We start from the raw sequence: 25,645 nt of genomic DNA on the forward strand, positions 1-25,645 counted from the left end.
GTATACGTGGGCCGTATACATTGTCTTCACTTCATAATGCCTAAATATATGCAAGTTGCAGCTGGCCGCTACGCCAGAGATTAAAATATCGTATACACTGTAGTTGTTGTCTTCAAATCTTTGTTGAAGACTTACCTTTTTTCCGAAGCCTTTGATTAATTTGTCACTTAGGCCTATTTTTTTTGTGTGTCTACTCAGTAAAAATATAAGGAGCCCTGTTACATCACAGAGCACTCAAGTATATTTACATAGTAGCTGCCCTACACAAATTAGTGTAATTATGATTATCATCATTTTCAGAGAACTTAAACAATTTGGCATTTTCAAGCTAGAAAGGGTAAATTTTTAGGAATGTCAAGTTATTTTCTGTTGCCAATGTGCATTACTCGCAGTACAATATGAATTTTTGAGAACATTTCAATGAGATAATTATATTTTTGCCCCCAAATTGCTTCAAACAATCTATTACAATTTATGCCAAAATGAAAACAAAAATGTTTTGCAAACGTATATAACGCTTGACAGATATGTATGTACTAATATATGAAGATCAAATGATACATATCCATTAAATATGTTGTCGTTTTCAACTGAACGGTCTGGTTTTGATAAGAAAAGGTAATATCCCTTGAAGGGGATGGCTAGTAACTGATCAATGAGAATCAGTGGGAATAGCTGGAGATGATTGTTCGAATTCTTGTGAGATTCATTTAATAGTACAATAAATTAAATCTATTGTTTTGTGAAAATTATTTGCTTCAGAATGTTCTCATATTCAAATGTGCAGTTCAATGTTTCCAGGTTAGCATGCTTGTACGGTGTCAGGGCGGCCCCTTAATGATACCCCCCCCCCCCCCCCCCCCACACACACACACACACACGCTTCTATTTACCAGTTATACCGAAACCACCCAAGCATAGCACAGGAACACCCACCTCAACCACACAATTCATAGTGCATCTTTGCATTATCTTCTGCGGCTTGAAGACAATGACCGACGGCAACTTGTGCTGCTATGTTTTATTTTACCTGCACAAATTGTCGCCATTGAGGTAGAAAAAAAAAATTGGGAAGTGCCCGAGCAGAATAATTTTTGACGCCTGACATGGGTGAAAATTTGTGCCGTCGCACCCTGCACAATCTTTCGCCCTTTGCTGGGGGCGACAATATAATAACCTTTACAAGAGATACCTACTACGTATATGCACCAACTCAGGTTATCGATACATTCAGATCCATTGTTCGCAGAATTAAAAAACACTCAAGGTATAAATGACATTAATATATATATATATGTATATATACTGGGCGTCTCATAAAAAAAACTATACACTTTTGAAATGGCTGCCAAAGAACAAATATATAATTCTGGGGGAACAAGTTTATATGTATGGATAGCTTATGGACTCAACTTTCATATGACACCAAAAAGTCTAAAAACAATTCCTGCTTGAATGAGTACTGCTCACATTTGTATAAGGTATGAAAATAAGGCTGCGCAGGAATTAGCCTTTTGAATTTGTGACATCTGAGTCCGTTGGAGCTTACAAAGCGGAAGTTGATTATGATAAATTTATGATTATTTGCGATGAGATTGGGTTTGCTGAGTGAATTTTATGGTTTATTAAACCAAACTTTATGCATGAGTAAACCCTAGTTGCATTCATTTTATTGTAGCATTGCAAATTTCCCAGGTAGACTCAATGGTTTGTTCATATGAGTCAGCATGAGGTGATGGTACATGTTGCAATTTTCATGTTACACATTCTTAGTTTTTACATCTGTGACTTGAATGGAAATCGTAACCCCACACTGCAGTTATGTTCAGCTACTGGCTACTTTTTATTCAGGTTACCCATTGACCTAAAGAATACGTAGCTGACATCTTTGACATTCTTTTTTTTTTTTTTGGCAATCCATTATTTCATATTCAATGTTACATAATCCCTACCTGGGTATTAAGTAAATCAATGAGATGTTCAGTGTGGGGTGGAGGGTTTTATTCAAAGTCAGTGATGTTAAAAAATCTAACAGTGTGTAACAGTGTGTCACTTGATCATGATACATTTAGAATATAGCTGTAAGTTGCTACTCAGCCCTCATTCATCTTGGAGTTTTGAACTGACAACCAAAGATGGAGAGGCCTCATTTCACACCGCAGCAGCGTTCTTTTATGGTAACAGAATACCATTTTGGTGTCATATGAAAGATGAAACAATATTGCAACTATCCTTACGAATAAATCTTTTCCCAGAGATTGCAATTGATAATGAATTTATCATATCATGGACCTACGTAGGCCCATGATCCTATCAACTTCAGTTTTGTAAGCTCCAATGGTCTCACCTCTGGGAAAATTGGAAGGCTAATTCCTGCTCAGCCTAATTTTCATACCCTTTACAAATGTGAGCAGTGCTCATCTAAGCATGAAATATTTTCAGACTTTTTGGTGTCATATGAAAGTAGAGTATATAAGCTACCCATACATATAAATCTTTCTGTCAGAATTGTTTTTTTTTTTATTCGGCGGGCATTTAATAAGTATATTTTTTGAGACACACGGTATATATATATATATATATACCGGGTGTCCCAAAAAAAGCGGAACGGTGGATTTTCAGTACCTTGCGTTCTAAAAGTGATAGACTTTTTGACATCAGTAGAAAGTGCATCTTCCGCAGAAGACAATGATACCAAAATCATTAAATTTGGTTTAATACATTGTTATCCGAGAAGGTAATCTTGTATTCAATTCACATAATCCTAAAACAGTGATGGCTCTGAAATCTATCATACTTACCGGACCCGATGCTTGCAACACTCTCCCTTATGAAAGTCGAAGTTTGAAGTCCATGCATTCTTGTAGGAAAGCTGTAAAAGCACTGTTACTCTCTCGATATCAGTAATTTTCGTTGCAATTGTTTGTGTATGATAAACGAAATTCCTTATGCAATCATGTAACCACCCAAACTGTAACTGTTCACCTGCACATCGGTAAGAAATATTCTGTCATGCCTGACTGATCAGTGGTTCAGGTGAACTAACTTTGCGCATGGATCTAATATACATGGTTTGTTCACTGCAGTCTTTCTTTGTAAGTTGTGATGATCATTGCCGACACATGATTATGTGCTTCGTAATTAGTATATTAAGGTGTCCGGACAATAACGATTGTGTGATCATGTATCGTCACTAACAGAAGTATATTTCCCCTCATTTCAGGCTTGTTTCGCTGATGTGCCCCTTTTCAGACGAAAATTTCTTCGAATAAATACAGATGATGAATAGCAGCAATCATGACAAATTTTGTGTGTCAAAGGATGGGTAATTGTCGATTCGCACATTTTCGCACATGCATATTACAGACCTTGCCTAATGGCAAGATTATCTGTTCTCTACCATTACCGTCCCTTTTTGCTCTGGAATAAGCTTTAGAAAAGTACAATATTGAGATCACAAATGACAATCTTCTGCCAAAATATTAGCTTTCTTTTAAAAACTGTCTGCTTCTCCAAAGCGAAATTGTTTGAGGTATGATTTCCTAACATACACCATAACTCCACATTCACTTTACTTGATATTTGGGAGTTATTTTCATCTGCGCATATAGTTTTAGATTTCTCGAATCTCCGTCTTGTTCTTCTCCCGGTTTGCTGGTTATAACGATGATAGGATCAAAGAAGTGAAGCATGCTATAATGTCTTTATGGTGCTTTTGAGAGGTACGGGTGCATGAATTGATTAACAATACGATGAATGTCCATTGTTATTAGGTTCATGCTTTGTGTAAGCCGTTAGTTAAAGCAGACAGAACTCTCCTTTCCCTTTCTCCTTTCTATCTATCTCCTTTCTTTCCTATCTCTACGCGAGTGATCCCTTCCTTTCATTTTTTTTCTATGTGCATTTTATACGAGGGCTGCACGCAAATGAAGCCACTCTTAAGCCGTGGCCCTACTGTATTATTCTTTGTACGGTTGTATTGCTGATGCGTTTCTGCTGTACATTGTGTGAAGACAATGAAGAAAAACTATTTTGTTAACAATTGATGTTTATGTATATGTATGGCTCCAACAATGTATGTATAGAACATAAATGTACATATATGTTCATGTACAACGATAGCACAGGAATAAATAATCAAATCAAATCAACTCATTAATATATATGTGCAGGGGAGACAATTTGTGTCGCAACAACAGGTATTATGTTTATTCGTCAGTCTTCTTCATTGTTTTCATTCAAAGCCTCTTTAAAGATTTATTTGTTTATGAACTGTTTTTTTGTTCTTCTTCGTACATGTGTCTGTGTATTGACAGTAATTCGTTAATTATGTTTTATGATAACATTGTAAAGCGCAAAGGAAATATTCATTTGTTATATGTGCTATAAAGAATCATTACTATTATTATTATTATTATTATTATTATCAATATCATTATTATCATTATTATTATTATTGTTATTATCATCATCATTATTTGCACTTAAGGTCTGTAGAGAATGGAACAGGAGTGAATGCTGCAAGACATAGAACAATGCCGTACCAGTATAACATTCATTTTACTGGACCAAAACTGTAGAACTCACTGCCCCAGCACATAACCAGTCCCTCATCTATGAGTGTATTTAAGAGTGGACTTAAGAAATACCTGTTAATAATGCACTGTAAAAAGAACAATTTATCGGAAGCGCTGATCAACGGTTGTTAATTTATGACATACATGTACCTTTTTTTCTTTTTTCTTTCGCCGTGATGTCTGTGAACCTGTATCTTTCATGATTTTTCGTCTTCCTTGCAATTTCGTCATATGCGTACCTGTATATGTATGTTCATTATTCTTGTATCAGTTGTATTCAAACTGTTGCATTGTATCAGTAGCTCCTAACACAGGTTGTTGGTGAAACTTCTCGGGATATGTCCTCATCAAATCTCTGTATATATAGCTATCGTACTCTACATTAATGTATCTTTGTGATTTATTTCATCTCAGTAGAATAAAGATATTTCAAATATTTGAATAATTGTATTAGCTCTGTTTTGGCGCCCCTTCGATCAGAATGGGATTGTATTACCCTTGGCACTGGGGATGCTACCTGCCACGTTTGGTGAAAAAAATTGTGGAGATTTTTTTATTCCTAAATATGCTATAATTGTATGAAAATAATAGAAGACATAACATACAACAATGTCACAATAGCTTTTGATTTACTGAACCAAATTTGTAGAACTCCCTGCCCCATCACATCAGCGGTGCTTCATCTATGCATGTATTTAAAAGGAGTTTTAAGAAATACCTGTCTTTAATGCACTGTAACAAGTACGATTTGTTGGAATTGTTGATCCAAGGTTGAAAAACTATTATACACGTACATTTTTTTTTCTCTTCTTTTGCCGTGATGTCTGTGAACCTATACCATGCTTAATTTCTTCTAATGCGTATAATTATGTTTGGGTATGTGCATAATTATTGCATCACTCTCTCCCCCGACAAAAAAAAATAAAAATAAAAAAAATAATAAAAATGGGGGTGGCGAAGACCACTTAGAAATACACACCAAAGAAGATCATATCATCACCATAGAAATGCAATCTGTCAAGTTTGCTGAAAATTCTTTATGGTGTTAAAACAGAATAAAAAACGGATAAGATTCATGAGCAATTTCGAAAAAAAACCCAACAACAACATCGAGCTCATGTACTATCGGTTCGTAAAGCTCAAAGTTCAAAGCTCAATTTATTTGCAGTTCCATCAAATAAGTAAAGAAAATTATATACAATGAATAAGCAGAACACATTTGTAACAATTGCCAAAGAGACAGAGAGAGAGAAAAAAAGTAAATCAGCAGAATACATGTCATACTTAGTAGCAAATTGGAGGAAATACACAAGTAGAAAATAACCATCGTTTTCATAATGAAACGAATGCAAACATTCAACTAAAACAACATAATCAAACTGAAAAAATAACTTCTGCTAAGTCGTACAAATTGAACAAATGAATGAAAGGGTATAGTATCACATGAAAACCTGCAGTAAACGAAAATATTATAAAGCATGTAGACTTCAATTGATCAAACGAAATATCTTTTTAAACATCAAAATCATAACCAATGTCCCTTAATCCACCCTAACCACCAATCTCCAACTCTTTCTATGCATATTTACTCCATCTACCTACAACCCTAATCCCCTCCACACATAGCACACGCACACACACAAACACACACACACACACACACACACACACATTCCGTCCATACTCCTGACTTGGTAGAGAGTGAAAAAAAATCTGTACAAGTTTCTTACTAAAGCAGCATTAAAGTGCCCAAGAAGTGATGTATGAACAAGTCTCTCATAGGCAGGTTACGCATAACTTAAAGCATAAACAAATTACACTCACACCCACCCAGGGGCGGATCTAGGAATTCTGTAAAGAGGGATTGGGGCGCAAATGATACTTCTGGTGCCGTTTCCGGGTTTCATTTTATTTTTTTATTTTTATTTTTGTTGAACGGAATAGTGGGGGGAGGGTGAGGCGGGCGCGCCCCCTCTTGATCTGCCCCCCCCCCCCACACACACATATACCCACACACGCACACTGAAGAATTACGTGGTTATAAATAGGGACTGCACAGTACTGGTTGAGGTGAAGATTCAAGTTTACATTTGTTTTTGTTTTTCTAGTGAGATAATGAGATAAAGTTCATTTCATAAAGTGGTTTCTAAATATCTCGCAAAACTTTACAAGCTGATTCCTCATCTCGATCTGTCGGTCCCTTTAATGACTACACGGATGAGCCCAAATAGGGAGGCAAGCCATCTTTAAAGATATGCAAAATCCGTCAACATTTGTTTGTTTCGTCGACAAAATGACTGATCTCGTAACGAAATAGGCCATGCGACACTTGGCTCCCCATAAAAAATACGGTCTTTGTCCATGGTTTAAACCATGGACAAGATTGCACCACCTTCGTGAATTCGGGCAACAGGGTGTAACCATATCCCCCCCCCCCCCCCCCCGCACACGAACACACACACACACACACACAAACTTTTTTATCCCCAGAAATTGCACGAGAAAAAAATAAAATGTGGTTAAGCTTTGCCGATTAAGTTTTACCAGATCGTTTTTTTTTTTTTTTTTTTTTTTTTTTTTTTGAATCGGAAATATAACTGCACTAACCCCTTTAAAACGTGGCGCCGGCCTGGCATTTTCATAATTTCGTTTTCATTCCTCAAAAATATCTCAACCCAAGTAGAAGCGGGTGCATTCTGCCCTGAAATATTGATGTCACCGGTATGTCATAGACCATGGACCTAATGCACTTGGAGTGTGTGGTAGACATCCTGACAATGGTCCTGAACCATAACTGCCAGGATTGGAATGTTCTTGTACATATTCATGAGAAATTCTACTATCAAAGCTAGTTTTTATTCATCCTGAAATGTATGCAAGAACATGAACACATGTGCTTATCTTTTTCATGTGCGTGCATTTTACTAATTCCCATGAATTCAGACTGGCAGTGCGTGCCCAGGGCAATCTATCATGAATTATTAATGGCCCAGTCACAATGTCGGGGGCGCCCTTATATACACGGCGATTTACTACGATTCCACCGTACGAATCGTCGGAGACGATCACAGAAAACGTACGAATCGTCGCAGGGCGCCTCCGATTCAGTCGGAGGGCGCCGGAGACTACTCGCAGATATTGAATCTCAACCTGAATTTCCAATCCCACACAGAATCTTGCGACTAGTCTCAGATTATTCGGAGGACGCCTCCGATTAATCGGAGGGCATCGTAGGTCATCGGATATTGTGTCTGGGATGCCAAAAATGAGTGAAAAATCTTGCGAGCAATCTTGCAACTTTAAGTTCAAAGTTAGGGACCGCGACGGGTGTGGCGATGCCTAAAAAATCTGCGACAAGCCGCGGGCGTCCGGAGAGCGCCTCCGACGGGTGCAAAATCGTGAGATCTGTCTCAAGATTTTTTTTTTTTTAATTTCCCGGGTTTTACCCATCGCCCACGCATCGCAACTGATTTGTGACTGGCCCATAGTACATCATTCATGTGCATTGGAGCAAGATTTCAAAGCCTAGTCAGCAGAGCTCTGAAAAGGTTGTTTTTGTGGCATTCATGTCATCGCCAGGGTCATTGTAAGCACACACTCACATACACATAATTGGTTCTTGTGTAAAGTTCAATGTTGTACAGAGGGTTAAAATTTGACCAAAATCTCGAACTTAATCATTTATTTTAAAGAAACTGATCCATGCTCTCATATTCAAATCACCTCCAACTAAATTGTACACTTTTAAGCTGTTACTCTTACCAATGACAGTGTTATCTAATGTATGGTTTATGAATTATTGAGGATCAAAAGTGGGAAATGTTTTTTTTTTTCCTTTTTTTGTAAAACCTAGTATATTAGGTCCATGCATAGACTGATCGGACCTGATGGCAGCAGAACCCGCCTTTATTGCGGCGTCCATGTCTGCAAGCTTATACAAATGCTATTGCGACCGTCTCGCGCCCGCCGCAATATACACCATGCCTTTTGTCACGTGTGTGCGCATGGGGCATGGCAATAACGTGGACTTGCTGCCAGGTCTGATCAGAATATGCGAGATAAAGGGACGTCGACGAGCGAGCAGAAATGTGTAGCCCGCCATAATCGCTTAGTGTAGTAGCATTGCAGAAATATATATATATATATATATATATATATATATATATATATATATTTGACGGGCTCGTTGGATAATACAATCAGAGTAGAACTTATCAATTTACTTTGCTTTGCACGAAGTGTTTCAGCCTTCAGTGACCTGCTATGGAGAGTAGATACGACCTCCTTCAGCTACTATCACTGGTCGCTTCTGTTTGCTGTGGCCATATTGCAGAAGGTAAGTGTATATCCTTAGATGTATGAACCTCGCCTTCATATCAGTTGAGAGTATGTAATATCTCTGAAAGGTGCCTACAAAGAGGGGAAAATACAGAGCCAACATAAATATCATTAACCTATCATTAAACAGCAAGCATGTTTGTTTCGACTCGTAGAAATGAGTAAATGCTAGATTTCACTGAATGTATTGCATAACTTGGTAGATAAAGAATATCCTGACATTAATTTCATTTCTGATACTGGGGTGGGGAACGTTGGCTTTTGCACCCCACTCCCTTCCCCTTAAAAAAAATAAAACATGAAGAATGAAGAAACACGCTCTTTACAATGGTGAATGTACATTAATGTGTTCATCTGCTTATGACAGAATTCGCGTGAGATTTACACACATGCATTGGCGTCATTCTGCGTTGAGCAGTGCGCTTCTCTGCCTTTGAATCCATTATTGGAATGCTGCACGTGCATTTATAAATGCCAATGCTCAAATGTGACTCTGCACCTCAAAACAAACAAAAAGTCGCCAGACATGAATTTTTAGTTAAGACTATATTCTGAAAGAGCAGACTTTAAGCTTTAAAATGATGTATAACTCAAATCAAATGGACTCTCCTAACCTATCTAAATATTGGAAAGAAAGCACAAACTCAGGAAAAGTGTGAACTGAGAAAGGAGGCTCTGAAGTACAATGTCTATTCAAGCGCTTAATCTTTACCAAACCGTGCTGGCTGTGCGATGAATGGGACAAAAGACAGGAAGTAAACCACCAGAGTAACAACAATGAAGGGATTATCAAATTAAACTGAAATTAAGCATGCCTCATTAACACACTCTGTCCATAATTAATGCCAACTTTCAAAGCAGTAGCATTATCCTTTCAAAAGTTATAAGAGTTGAAAGTGAAGAGTGTGGACAAGGTTTTTCAGAAATGAAAAAGGGATTCTAAAGACACACCTAATCACACTATTCTACCAAAAATGTTGGAGATAAACTGCTAAAAAACACACTTTGCTGCCCGTTTTATGATACCAAATTTTAGCATAATGTAAAAGAAGACCCGCTCTTTTAGAAAATATGAAAAAGTCAAGTTGGGCTAGGTTGACCCATTTCACTTATTTTCATTCCTCACGCAAAATCATTGTGTGCGACTTTATGTTCGTTTTGAGGTGCACTGTCACAAATAGTGGGAAATCTTTGAACCAGTGGACTTTGAACCAGCATGTGTTGTGCAAATCGATGCATTTACAATAGGTAGGAACGGTATATATCAATCACAGAACATTGTTGGAAACGATCCTGTGCAATTCCACGATAAAGTGGACATGACCATCAAATTTTTCAAAAGAGTCAATTCTCATTCATTTTGGTATGAAATGAAAACTTAAGGACTCAATTTTTCATATCTGACCATCTTTAATATAAAATTACAGAATTAACTTTGCTAAATATCTGCTTAAAATCAGCATATTTTAAATTTGAGATAAATATTTGAAAAATATGGTGAAGTTAAATGGATGTAGCATGAGAAAATGAAAAAGGAAGTAACAACTTTGCCTTTGTTTTCAGAGTTTTAGGGTATAACATCATTACAAATTCACCAAAGTGCAAGATATACGATGTGTTATGCTTCAGCAAACATCGCAAATACGATCATCAATAATGTCACGGTGTTACAGTAAAAACTGATGTTTTTAGAATTATGTAAAAATTACAAACACAAAGGGTATTATTTTGATAGCCCAAATCATGATCACATATAGCTACCATATACAAGGACTAAAATGATGGTAACTCATTTCGTTAATTAATTAAAGCTGATTAGAATGTGTCACGGTGTTACAGTAACTGTAACACCGTGACTGTAAACTTAAACACCGTGACTTGCATTGCAATAACACAGGACACATACCAGATTACCAATAATTAACTGTTGAAGTGGCCATCTGACTTCTCAGTCACATTTAGTCAAAAGATAGAGGTTTTCAAGGATTGTTCATAACAGATGGGTCAAGCTATATCCACAAAGATTATCAATTGTACTTGTTGCCAGCATCATTCAATTTTAACCCTTTCTGTGCCAAAAATCTAGAACTGTGTTTTTAATGCCGTGGGGTTTGATATGCCAATCAACACTCGGAGCACTTGGAGGGTTGAAATGGAAGCAGTCCACTCACTGCAGTGTGCCACCTATCAGATTTATAACTACAGCAAACATTTCTGTAGGTTTTAACTTTTAATTAAGGCAACAGTTTCAGTTGACTTAATACCCTTTGTTTAAATATTATTTTATCATAAACCCTTTTATCACATGGTTTGACTCTTCTCTTGTAGACTCAAATAGCAGAAAAAAAAAGTTTCTGTCCACAATGCTTTCTTTACTTTGCAAACTGCAATTATGGCTACACTGTCGACTTTATATATTGTAGCATTTCATATCCAAATGCCAAAGGTTCTGACAAAACGGGGGCGGGAGACATACTGTACATGTCGTCATTGCTATACACAGTGTTGTATGCAATCTTCAGAATTTTTGTCCATTTTTATTTATATATATTTTTTAATTGTAGAAAGTGTTCTGTCTTTCAAGAACAAGTTGATGTTGGATTCTGCCATAGATTCCTCTTTTTTATATCTTTTCAACAGCTAATTGAGTATATGAATATAAGAACGACCCAAGTCCAATTTTTGGCCAAATTCAGTTTGACATGGGAAATTGTAGCTTATGCATGGACTCATCTTGTGTGTAAATGATAAATCCTAATTACCCCCGGAAGTGCCTGAAATGAATGAGTTAAATCTTATATTAATGTAAGAATGAAGGACTTGGGTCATTCTTACATTCATATAATAGCGCCCTCTCTCATCCTTCTCCCATCTCTATAGCAGAATATCATGTATATGAATCAAAGAACGACCCAAGTCCATATGAATCAAAGAACGACCCAAGTCCATCACACAAAATGGCCTCTCCTCAATTAATGTAAATGTTAATTGTCATAATAATATATGTTCTAATTTGTATATACAATGTTGCCTTCCCATCACAGTTAAATAGAATATTATTGGACAAATAAAAAAAGATATGAATTTTTTTTTTTAGTTTACTCAAAATGATCCTCCATGGACTTGGGTCGTTCTTATATTCATATACTCAATTTATAGTCTAATGGTGAATACCATGGACTGACAATTTGCATGCAAACTGATGTTAGTATTCAAGAGGTATCACAGACTGGTCATTTGTCGTGCTCTGTGCGTTTATTACACTTTTCAGTGTGTTCCTAACATGATTAACCGTCTGAAGTCTTGCTGTAGCTTCCCTGGTATCCTAAAGAATTACTTAGGACTGCTGATACTAGATCAATGTGTCTGCCAAAAGTTAATCTCACTGGAATACTACTTTCCTGTGCATGGTGCTGTGCGCAATCTTACAAGTTTCACCATAAAAAGAGCCACACTCACTGCAGTTATTTATGTGTATGAATAAGAACTTGCATTATAATAATTGTTATATGTGTTCACTCCCAGTACATCTTAGAAAAAGAATAATTGTGGTACATTTTGTAGGCCTACCACACAAGCTGCTGAACTATTATTTTTTTTACTGTTATGGAAATTGCTATAAAAGAGGGTCCACCTGGCTTTGTGACCAAAGTTATTAAAATCAAAGTTTAAATTTTGTATGTCATCTTTAAATATCCAAATTGGACTTTTAATGAGTAGTTGTAAACCCTAAAAGTTCACTCAGAAATATCTATTAAGCTTTCAGTGATGATAGAGGGAATTATGTCTCAAAAGATAAAGTATATTTTACTGAAAGAGCAGTGTTCCTGAGTTTAACGTGTGCAAACGTATATGACATGTCACGACGTTACAGTGCAAAGTTTGTCTTTATTTTGTTGTTTTTGTTAATCTGTTATGATTTCAATATTTTTTTTGTTTTATCTTGAAATGTTATACTGTGATGTCAAACATTCATCATGAATCATCATTTCATTCTGCCTAAGGAAGAAACATTGTGAGTTGTAATAAGACAACAAGATTCTCCATAGGTTTTCTACACACATTTCAGAGGTCACGGTGTTACAGTCACGGTGTTACTGTGCACTTACTTATAATTTGTGTCATAATTTTCCTGTCGATTGATTCTTTACTAAAATTTCACTTTGTTATTATCATCGAGTCTCTAGTACATCCAATGAACAGATCCACTTATCAAAATGTTCATTAACTTCGCAGAGTTTTGTCAGTAAACAAAGTGCACAAAACCCCATGTCCATTTTGCGTCACGGTGTTACAGTGGTAATTGATTGTGAATAACTCATTTACGAAAGCAATTTTTCTTTTTTTTCTTTTCAAAGTTGCTCAAGATGATATGCATAGATACACAATAAACAATTGTTCTCAAGTGTTACATTTTGTTTGTTATTTACATTTGATGAGTGAAATTATACTCAAAAGTGTCACGGTGTTATCGTGGAATTGCCCTCCTATACAAACATAACAATGTGCTTGTGAACACTAAAAGGCCGTTTTCACTGAGCACGCCAATGATTTGCGAAAGACGCCAATGTCAAAGAAAGTATAGCAAAGTCCAGCATTTTAATATTTAGTCTACAAAAGATCGCCAAAAAGGCACGGGGGTTGGGAAGCGTCGTCTTCTGCTCGCGGGTGTCCTTTTGAGTTCGGCGGGGAAAGTAATAACAAAATGATATAAAAATGATGTATCTTAGGAACGTTTTCGGCATCGCGGGTCGAGAATTTCTCGTGATTTGTGGTTGAAGATGTATTAAAAGATTCGACACATGTGACCCTGCCTCACAAAACCAACAAAAAGTCGCCAGACAGAGATTTTTAGTTATTAAAAGGGCATATTCTTAAAGAGCAAACTCTAAGCTTTAAAATGATGTATAACTCAATTGAAATGGAGTCTCCTAAACGAGAAAAGAGGCTCTGAAGTACAAGGTCTATTGAAGCGCCTAATCTTCACCAAAACGTGCTTGATGTGCAATAAATGGAACACACACACACACACACACAAAAAAAAAAAACATGGTGTAAACCACCGGAGCAACAACAATGAAGAGATGATCAGATAAGGCTGATATTAAATATCCTCTATTAACACATTCTGTCCATGATTATGGCATCTTTCAAGGCAATCATTTTAGAAGTTAGTAGACTTGAAAGTGGAGAGTGTTCAAAACTTTATCATGAAATGAATAATAATCATTAAAGATATACTTGATGTCACTACTCTACCAAGAAAAAAAGTTGTAGAAAAAATTCTGAAAATTCCTTCTGTATTTCATTTTATGATCCCAAACTTAAGAATAATGGAGAAGAAGGGCAGTTCTCTCAGAAAATATAACAAACCCAATATTAAAATGGTTGACCCGTTTCACCTTCTTTGAGTTCTCACGTAAAATCATGGGGTGCGACTTTTTGTTCGTTTTGTGATGCACGGTCATACATTATATACACTCGACTTTCTCAAGGTATGCGCAATGTTTGCAAATTTTTGGTCAAGCCTAAAACAGATACCGACAGTAGGGAGAATAACCTCGCATAATACATTCTATGAACGCAGCGAAGTTATTCCCATATCCTTACGGCATATCCGTGAACCTGCTCGCGTACTTCTTGCGACATTTTCATGTACGTTTGGTACATATTTGGGGAAATTGTTGTTGCTGTTGTTGTTGTTGTCTCAGAAGAGGCTCGTCCCCCTGTTTGAACGTTTCAAATTCACAGAACCCTTGACAACTGGAGTCCTTTCCACATAATGCTCCATCTGCCATCCACCTTTGCCTTTGCTGACCGTCCATTAACCTGTTGCTTCTGACTTTGTTAGAGAGCAATATTACTCTTGAAGACAAAGTAGTTTACAGGTCAGATGGCCTGGAAACCACACTATACCGATTGACGTCTGACCTCTATAGAGCGCATGGCCGAGGTGCCTGACTTCATAACACGTCATTTGATATCATTTATCAGGTTTTTTTGTAGGAATTAAAATTTTAACATCCATAAATGTCACACAAAACGTAAAAAAAAGATATTGAAGAACTGAATACTATATATGCAAATATCAATATGCAAATTCACAAACAAGGGGATACAGAACTGGCAGGTTTCTACTATAGATTATACAATGCATTGGCGCAATACATAAATCTGAATCACAATCCTGAAAATAGTTGTCATTGTATCAAGACCGCTTCACGATTTCTAGTATGATAAAGAGATACAAGAACCAATTTCAGCTATTGATATAACACAGGCATCTTATTTGCATAAATATTATGCAAAAAGTTGGCCATTTTCTCAACATATTTTCCCCTTATAACAAAATCTTGCTATCAAACTGTACCTTGGCGTTGTGAAAATATGTAAGGTATCCGTCAAACAAGAGTACTTGGTGTCATCAGAGTCCGAGGAAAACTAAGTACTGCATGGAATAAACCAATTCGGAAAATAAAAACCAATAATAACCATATCTTTAATTACGTATGGAAAATGGTATGCCAGAGTCTATAGAAGCGGCAGGCTTCAAGATTCCACAAAACATTGCCGCGAAATTTAAATCTGAATCATTATAGTTATCATATCAAGACCCAAGTTGATGATTCCTGGTGTAATAATCAGATACAAGACAAATAAAAGCTATTAAAACATCTTAATAATCTAAGATTATTAATGCAAATGATGTATGCAAATGATTTGCCACTTCTATGCATATTTTCACTCAAACAAAGTCTAGCTATCAAAATGTACAATTACCTTGGCGTATTGAAAAAAAAAATAACAGGTAACTTATCGGGAAAACAAGGTGCACATTATAGTGTCGTCAGAGTCTAGGTAAATAAAGTTCTGGATCAATCAATTAAGAGGAACTTAATAACATTTATGGAAATATGTCATCAAATTTGGTACTCAAGAGTCCGTAGGTTTCGAGATTTTACGACGCACTGCCGCAATATATGAATCTGTTTCGTAACAGTTATACATCAAGACCTCTTCATGATTCATGGTGTGATATAGAGATACAAAAATGAACTGCAACTACCAAACAACACAACTGTATAATATCCAGTGCATAATAAATTATACAAATAATTGCCCATTTTCGACGCATTTCTTCAACCAAAACAAAGTATTGCTATCAAAGTGCAACAAAAGGGAAAAGTAATCGGGCAATCACATCACTGTCCATTGCTCTATCGGTTAGTGCAAGGTCACTGTATCTTTCCCTGTACTTTGTCGAATTCATTGGATAAGTTTGTAAGTAATTATCTTCAATCTGCAAGTGAATGTAAAATCAAGTGGCAACTTTCATAAATCTCGTCTGCGAACATATGTTTTTTTTTTCATCCATTTCTTCACCCACTCTGTCATTAGGCTCAAGCCAGAATAAAAAAAAAACAACAACAAGCACAAATGTAAGAAAAACCCTGGAATCTGTAAAGCAGAAACGAGGGATGACGTTGTAATACTTCAGTCATTAAAGGCATCTTTTACCATTTGCAGATGAAACAAAAGCGTGGCATTAGTGCTTCAAAATTGTTCTAAAATGTGAGTTCGGGATAAAAACAACCAATGCACAAATTTAAACCAGTATAATAATCGATTTTAAGTATTGTTAAATATACAAAATGTAGACAAAACTTATATTGAAAATGTTTCCAGATTAACCTTCTACAGTAATGGTTTAATGAGAAAAATTTGGATATCTCTTTATGTTTTATTCTTTGTTGCAAAAAAGTTTATATAGTACGTTGTTTTGTGATAAATCTGATCTACTCATTATGCTTCAAAGATGATATCATGAACATTTTTATGCCTCCGCCACGAAGTGGTGCCGGAGGCATTATGTATTCGGGTTGTCCGTCCGTCCGTACGTCCGTCCGTCCGTCCGTCCGTACGTACCTCCGTCCGCTTTCGTTTACGCTTTTCGTTTACTTCAGTAATATTTACTGGAATTTTACCAAACTTGGTCCAAGTATGAAGTATGATAGGGCAATTATTTGATTAGATTTTGGTGAAATCGGCTAAAGGTCAAAGGTCAAAGGTCAAGGTCAAATCATGAAATTGTATCCGTTTACGCGATAACTCAAAACTGGATGGCGCAAATTTCACCAAACTTTGTTGGAGGATGATGTATGATGGGACAATTACTTGATTAGTTTTTCAGTGAAATCGAACAGAGGTCAAAGGTCAAAGATCAAGGTCAAATCCTGAAATTTATCTGTTTACGTGATAACTCAAAACTGGATGAAGCAGCTTTCACCAAACTTGGTTCAAGGATGATGTATGATGGGACAATTAGTTGAGTAGATTTTAGTGACATTGGCAAGAGGTCGAAGGTTAAAAGGTCAAGGTCAAATGCTGCAAATATTGCAATTTCCCCCATATCTATGCAATGCCCTAAGGTATTTTCTTGAAACTTGGTGTGGACATGTACTACTGCGTAAAGATTCTCCAGAGAGAGAGTTTCATGTCATAAAGTCAAAGGTCAGAAGGTCAAAGGTTAGGTGAAAATGTTGCAATATCACTTTTCTCGCAAATGGTTCAATGTATCTTCGTGGAACTTGGTACATACGCATGTACTGTCTGGCAGGGATTATCTAGGGAATTTAAGGGTCATGGGTCAAAGGTCAAGGTCAACTCCTCAAAATTTTACTATTTCCCTTATATACTAGTATATGCAATACTTGCATTATTAGTTTCAAAATTTAATACATGCATTACCTAATGGAGATTCTCTGGGGAAATTTCCAGCCAGAAGGTCAAAGGTCAAATGTTAAGGGTCAAAGGCCAGGTTTCAATGCCCCCCCCAAAAAAAAAAATAATAATAATAACAAATCAATTTTGTACCGTCATCACACTCTCTTCATACCTTGGAAATTACTCAATGCGTAAACTTCCCCCAAATTCCCCAAATATGTGTACCTGCACTCTTAGAAAATTATAGCAAACCCAGTTCAAGACATTTATGACAAACCTGTCATTTCAATATTTTGCAGTTATGTGAAACTGTCATGGATCAAACATTGTGAAGACATTAGACTATACGCCTATTGGGAGAATCATGCATTATGGCGGAGGCATCAATCGCCATAGCGACATTTCTAGTTTAAATCTCTTCTCAAAAGGTAAACGGGACCTTTATCACCTCTATAATTTTGCTGTTGAAGAAACATAATCTGAATATATATAATATTTCTCAATTGAGCTGAATCAATCTACATTCATGCAAGGTGTGCATTATCAGATCGTTGTCGACATGCAGCAATTGCTGTACATTGTAGTCCTGATTTGTGACATTTGCATCGGAACGTTCTGCATTGCTTTCGCATGCGCATGAAATCATCTCAAGGCAACTTGGCAGGATTGGAGCTAGAGACATCAGTAGAGGCTGTAGGCCAAATCAAACGTTCCCATCCATTGTCTACTGGTGAAGAAAGATCAGGGTCCCGTCCATAAAACTTTTGTAATGTCTTTACTGAAAATTTTTTCAACAATGCATAACAAAACACAAACTATATAACTCCAAGATACATTTGTGGATAAAGTTAATCCAGATGGAAAAGTTACATTATTACATTTTTCAAAAGTTGATCAGAGAACAATGTACTATTTCTTCAGGTGAGTGTGAATCTTACACTTCCCTTCGGCAATTTTGTACTCTACATAACGTTTCAATTTAACCAAGTTAAAAAAAGAGAGGAATCTTGAAACTTTGATCTATAAATATAGAATTTCAAAATTAAAAATTGAAAATGTATACACACATCTTTGCGAGAGTTGATATCAATTCCAAAAACTGTCTACAAGGGGTCTCCTGTTGCTTGATTAAGTCAGACAGTTTGCTCCAAAGAGGACGGACCTTTATACAATCTTAAAAGAAATGAATGAGCGCTTCTGGTTCTTCCTCATAGAAGTGACACTTATCTGAATCTGAACGTTTGATTTTTAACAAAAACTGTTTGGTGCAAATAGAGATGTGAAAATGTTGGAAGTTAAGCCTTCATCTGGATTTCTATGGAACAGGTAAAGTTCAGGTAGTGTACCCTAGACCAATTTATGCCCGTTTTTCAGTGACAACTGCAACATTTCTGTGATAAATTTGCTCTTAGACAATCAGATGCAGGATTTCAGTAGCTTACAACAACTAAGGCAACTTGTCATTGATATCAATTTTTATGAAACGGGGCCCAGGTCATGCACAGTGAGCATTTTTTTCCTTTTTTATTCCTTTTTTATACAGGTGTATTGTCGTTGAACTGCTTCCGTAAGCCTTCAGATTACTTTTGTCTGTTAAATGGGTGAAACTCTTTTTGTGCTATACGAGCTTGATTTTATAAGTTCATTCTGAAGATGACTGATAACAACCATGTTCTCGGAATCCTTTAGTTTTCTTCTCGTTCAAGCAGCATCCATGATGATTGTGAGTCCTTGATCACTTGCTTTATTATTATTCTGCTAGAGTAACTGTCAGTATCAGCCTGGCAGAAACGCGCAACTCAGTATCTACGGAAACAGGCCTCTTTAAGGTAGCTATCGGATTGATGCTATCTCTCAAGGGAACAAAAGTAACTTCATGTTCGCAATGTGGTGGAAAACCCAGGTCCTCCATGAAAAGATCAATATATGAATTCTTGGGCAAAAGTAAAGTGACAATATGGATATTCAAAACCTATATACTTCATAAAGTAAATAATGAAAGGCAAAAAAATGCGACCATTTCCCTCTTCTACGAATCTGTATATAACGTGATTCCTTATGAGTATTCATTGGTTTCTACAAACCACCGTGAAACACTGGTCCTTAAAGATATAGAATAGAGGCCCACTTGCTGAGGATGTCATTTCTATGATATGTATCACACCTGGGGGAGATCTATCATTAATGTGTCCACTAGACAAACTTGAAGTATGGACTTGATCTCAATATCTAGAATTGTAATGATCAACAGAAAGTGACAGTAATTAAACCCAAAGATGAAATGTGTGCAATATGTTTGTTGTTGTAGTTGTTGTCTATCTTAACACCTAGTCGAATAGACTAGAAGTCCCCGACTATAGGGCCTATACTAGGTACCTTAGCACTCGACATTACTATGTTGATGAACAGATGATGAACTGCATGTCACGAAACAGATCTATGGATTGAAAATGGAAACAGCTCAGTTGCACTTCTAAGCTTCCCGATTCCGTCGATCAATGTTGTGTTATACTATTACCATGTATATGCGGATCGGACAGCTGAACTTGGCGTAGTACGTACATATATCATTGTAACGCGTGCAGCCTGCACGCGAGCCGAGGGAGGCCACCCAGCGCGACCGCGGTGGAGAGCTGTCGGGTATACGTACGTAGGCTAGCTCGATCTACTAGCAGGTTCCAGCTGTTCAGTTCAGCTAGCCAAGTAGCTCAAGTCATCACTCGTGAGCGCGCTTCTACGCTCTTTGTTATGTCACTGACCAACCTGCGCAGCTAGGATGCGCACAAACATAACTGAGGAACGTTTGTTTGATAGATACTTTATTTTCTGCAAATCAATATACATTGTACATAAACTGAATAATCGTGAACATGGGAAATATACAAAGTATATTTGAAACAGAGTCGTTTGACTTGCATAAGCAATGATATAAAAGGAAATTAATGATATTACAGTATGCATGTCTATGCAGCTGGGATTACAATAACAATATTATATTTAGGAAATGATAATGCAGAGGGCCGCCATTGTAAGCATTGCTTGAAAAGATGGCCGGCCCGAGGAAAAGGTAGGTAGGTAAATTGGTAAACAATACAAATTCTGCTGCGAGGATAGCAGGGGAAAATAAACTCTGATGTGTGAAGGTGGTGAATGTGCGTGCGAGTGCTTGAGAGTGCACAGGGGCAGATAGGCTGGGAATTGGAATGATAAAATTGGTTTGCTGGAAGAGGGAATGACTTACGATGTTGCTACTATCGGGAGACCAACATAAGTCATATAACGTCCTCGAGACACTCAAAAAAATTGCTTAGGGAACAGGTTAAAGATCGAGATCTTAAACTTTTCGATATTTTGCCTATCTGACCGCGATCATTCTACAATCTTTACTTTCCAATAGATCCTTCCCTAATATATATATATATATATATATATATATATAATTCTTTTATTGTGAAATGAAAGGTATTTTCCTTCGACGTGAAACAAAAAAACAACAAAACAAAATGCCTGACGAGAAAATAGAATAAAACCACATATACTTCGACTTATAGACTAATGTTTGCGATATGTGTGAATATAATATGCTATGTAATCAATACAACCGGAAGTTATTTGCATAACACTTGAGTTACTCACGTGTGTGTTACAAACCATTAACATAATAATACACATAACAGTGTGTGGCATGATTACCATGCTTTTGAAAAATACATGCACTGGGAAACATAGTTTCTGTGCTGATGCTACAGATTGGCATATTGCAACGGTATGTTTCATAATAATAAACAAAAATGCCATTGACCAATGCATTTTCCACCCCTCCTCATAAAAAAAGGTGAGTCATAACCGGGGCAGATCAGCGTATAGAGAGTTTTCATCAATTCGTTTTGTTGTGCACGTTTATCGATGTACTAGGAAATATTTTAACGTTAAGTAACACTTTTACGGCAATATTGCAGCTATTTTGTTTGTATTATGCAAATTAGGTGTTCAAGATCTTTCACTTGAATAAGAACCGCATTTTTTCCCCCGCAAATTGGACGCAATTGTGGTTAAGAGTCGGGTTCAAAACTTGAGTTCAACACAAATAAAAACAAAAACAAACAGCAAAACAAAACAAAAATCCACCAGTGCCTTTTTAGTGGATTTGCAAAAAAAAAAAATCCGACCTGGGTGTGTAGGCTAATGGATGACTTGCACGTATATAAAACTCAGGAAGCCTACACATGATTTGTATGCAATTACAATATTTGCATTTATTTTGATAACACTTTCTATTTTTATTCTATTTTTCAATTCTATTTTTCATCTAACCCTCTAAACTTTGAAGTCCACATAATATTTGACTTGCCTTAAAAAAAATGTAGAAATTACTCTTCCTGTTCTAATATATATCTTTATTTATTTATTTGCACATATCAGTACTAATTTCATTCTAATTTGCATAATTACGAATAGAATACACCTCCCACCTAAGAAACGTTTACCTCATATCCCTCAATTTTTACAAGATTATGTCATTTTGCTTCAATTGAAATGTGAGTTTCCGATCGTATGTTGCACCATTTGCAGGGCCGGCGCAGTGTTTTCAAAAGTGTGGGGGTCCACTTCCGAGTTACATGACCTAACAAGCAAAAAAAAAAAAAAAAAAAAAAAAAAAATGTCCTCAGCTCATCTCCACCCGTCCACTACCGGGTTTCTTCAGCTGACAAGCAAAAAAAAAAAAAAAAAAAATAGAAAAAAGGTCTTCAGAGAAAAAAACATTACCTTACCGCCGCCATACTTCAAGATCCCTATCTATTTCTATTTTAGTGCCACTTAAGTACTTCCAGGTTAAAAAAAGTGTGGGGGCCCAAAGTGATGACACCTTATGTATTCCTTTGTATGGTGCACAAAAAGTGTGGGGGCCCGAGCCCCCACGGCCCCCACGGCTGCGCCGGCCATGATTTGTGTGGCGATTTGCTACTCTGATGGGTTTAAACCATGATCGCCATGTACCTGTTTTTACGTTGGAGGTTAGCGTTGCTGTTCACTTTTTGTTTCACTTCCGCTGTCGAACATGTCGAACAGCCTTAGAAAAGCGCGGATAGTAAAAGCCAAAGAGCGTACATTGCATAGCGAGCGTATTTATTGTAGCAACAACAATGGAGCGTGCACGCGTGGACAAAACATTCCCGAAACGCTACGAGCTTAAAGGTTATGATATTATAACAAGGTTGTATAAATGTTATTAATATAATATGCAGTGTTAAATAATACATGTACAGCAGTGTACTGGACATGGTCAACATCACTGCACAACGCACTCCTCACAGAACCGTGCACCGTCTGCATTGCTATTCACCTTTAATAATTATAATAGTTAATGACGGCATAGAGATGAACATAGAATTTTTTTTCTTTTGTTTTTGTCGAAACCTTATCCGGCGTGGGACGTGTCTCCGAAAGCCGAACTATGGAGTTCTAAACACCCTATATTGAATCTCTCCTTAAGAATATGGTCCCTCCATTTCGAATTTATTGTTTTTTCTTTAATAAATCGAAGTGTTACTTTTCGTACAGTGTACTCTTCATTTGGAAGCGTTTTACACTGACCATGTTTTCTTTACTACACAATCGTAGGACATACGCAATGATGTGTACTAATATATTATTGGATTCATATAATTCACGACATATTGTGGCATTCTTTCATGTCATTGTATTTAATACAGAATACAAGAACAAACTAAATTGAATGTAATTAAATATTGACCTCTATGGAATCGTGACATGGGCTTACATTGCTTGCATTTCTGTCCCATAGCCTCAGTCGTAGGCACTGCCCCCAACGTTCAGGGGTGGAAAGGGGAAGACATCCGACTGCAATGCGACATACAGGAGGAGCCCTTGGCTCTGTCCTGGATCAAGGAGAGCACCTCGGATCAGGAGCTGTGGACTACCAAGGCTGAATTTTTCGATGGAAAATTTGAAAGCAAAGAGAAACGATTCAACATCGACAAGGACTTCAGCCTAGTCATCTCCGACCTAGAGGTGGCAGACGAGGGACGCTATTATTGTCAAGTGGAGCTAGAGGTTTTTCAGATTGTCGAGAATTCCACTCTTATGACGGTTAGCTGTAAGTAATCGTTGTTCAACGGGATGATTTTAAAGAGGAAAATAACAGTTGAATACATTTATTCTGGCATAAATACAGAAGAAATGGTTTATAATGTTGACGTGTCAGGTAAAGAACTTGGGACAGGGTAATATATCAGGATATTATCATTTAGGTGCAGCAGTGATTAATGAGGAATATATATATATTTTTTTTTTCATTTTTTTTTTGGGGGTGGGGGGGGGGGGGGTGGAGGGCGGGGGAGGGGAAACATAGTTTACAATCCATTCTCTGCTCTAGTTCCCAGTGATTCAACTTTCAATGATAAACACTGTACTAACAAAAAAAAAAGAGAAAAAACACTTCATACGTTGCCTTTACCTTAAAATTTAACCAGTTCCCTCTTCTCCTTCGAAGAGAATAATCTTTAGAAGGAGCCAAAGAAAGTGTTTTGTTGTTGTGTTTAATACCTTTTAAACAAAATGTGTGTTTATGCGTGTGTGTGTGTGTGTGTGTGTGTGATTTTTTTTTTATGAAAAGAAGTTATATTATTTCTCGGTGATATATATATATTTTTTTTGAGATTTACATTTGAGCAAATAAAGATTGGTTATACTGGATACCGAGTATCAGAATCTGTAGTGATTGGGAAAAGGAATAAGAGTGTAGCCAAACTTTATAACAAACCAAAATTAACAATAGGGGACGAGGATGCGATAGAATCAACAACAGAATGCGTGTGTGGGGGCTCAAGAGAGCAGAAGAAGAAAGCATGCATGAATTCTAAACGGCTGAACTTTTAAAGGAAGCGATATTATCATGACATTACATTGGTTCATAATAATCTGTAGTATGTGAGGCTCCATGTAATCATCCTGGATCAGTGTATTTTTTTTTCAGAGTATTGGTTTCTCTGTTCATTAAGGACCACAATAGATGCCACAGATGTTTATATACTTCATGATAAGACATAATGAAAATCGCCTGACTTTCTCTTTAAGACCTCGCTTACAGTGAGCGAAAAGGCCGGGTTCGGCCGCGGCCGAGCCCGGCCTTCATTTCAGTGTAAACGCGCAAAAGGCCAAATGCAGGGCCAAAATTGGCCTCGCATTTGGCCACGCTCTGGAGGTGGTCTTTTTTTCTCAGTGTAAAAGCAAACTGGGCCAAATGCTGCCAAATTTGGCAGCTATATACGGTACCAAAAAAGAGGTTGTAGAACAACTTCTGAAAACCCACTTTCACACTAAATTTATGATCCCAAAACTCAAGAATTATGTAAAAGAAGAATATCTCTTTCAGAAATTGTGGAAAACTCAAAATTGACTAGGTTTACCCGTTTCACTGTTCTTGAGTCTTAACGTAAAATCAAGGTTGCGACTTTTTGTTTGTTTTGTGATGCACGGTCACATATATGTGGGTCTGTTGCAGGAGTCGTCGCTGATTTGAAAGATGGAACCACGAGTGAACTTCTATTTAATATGTCCAGTCCATGTCCATAATGTCCATTTGTATTTTCAGTTAACTGGTTTCAAATGTTTGACGTGAAGCTACAATACAGGGGCTATGGGACAGTGGCAGTGGTGCATGTAGTAGTCTTAGCGCAGACTCCTTTACTACCAACAACGGTTTGTGCCTGCAAACTATGAGCGGTTTGGTGGAAGGGGGTGGGGGGTGGGGGAGAGATGTTGAATAGCAGTGGCGAGTGGCTGTTGCACAGACGGTATCAACTAAAACCGAGTTTTCACAGAAACTGCGAGAATCGATTGTAACGGGCACAATCGCTCACAGCTCGGGCTGATAACCTCAAAATATTAGTTTTATGCTCCTGGCGGGACGCACAGTTTTCTTCGCCTGTGTCTGACTGTTTGCAATGAGTACAATGCAATGAAAAGCAAATAAAATGTACCAA

At 37.0% G+C, this 25,645-nt stretch overlaps 1 protein-coding gene across 1 annotated transcript in view; it reads left to right on the forward strand.

Annotated features, from left to right (window-relative positions):
- LOC139708992 (neogenin-like) overlaps nt 1-23,765 on the forward strand; it is a 68,124-nt gene extending 44,359 nt beyond the window's left edge. The window contains exon 3 of the mRNA XM_071620961.1: nt 23,446-23,765. Coding sequence (XP_071477062.1) covers nt 23,446-23,765 — 320 coding nt within the window. The remainder of the gene's footprint in view (nt 1-23,445) is intronic.
- Nucleotides 23,766-25,645: the final 1,880 nt, after the last annotated feature.

This window comes from Diadema antillarum, unplaced genomic scaffold, assembly GCF_040938485.1.
Source record: "Diadema antillarum isolate AM-2024a unplaced genomic scaffold, OU_Dant_1.0 seq00001394_RagTag, whole genome shotgun sequence".
In the NCBI taxonomy this organism is placed as follows: Eukaryota; Metazoa; Echinodermata; class Echinoidea; order Diadematoida; family Diadematidae; genus Diadema; species Diadema antillarum.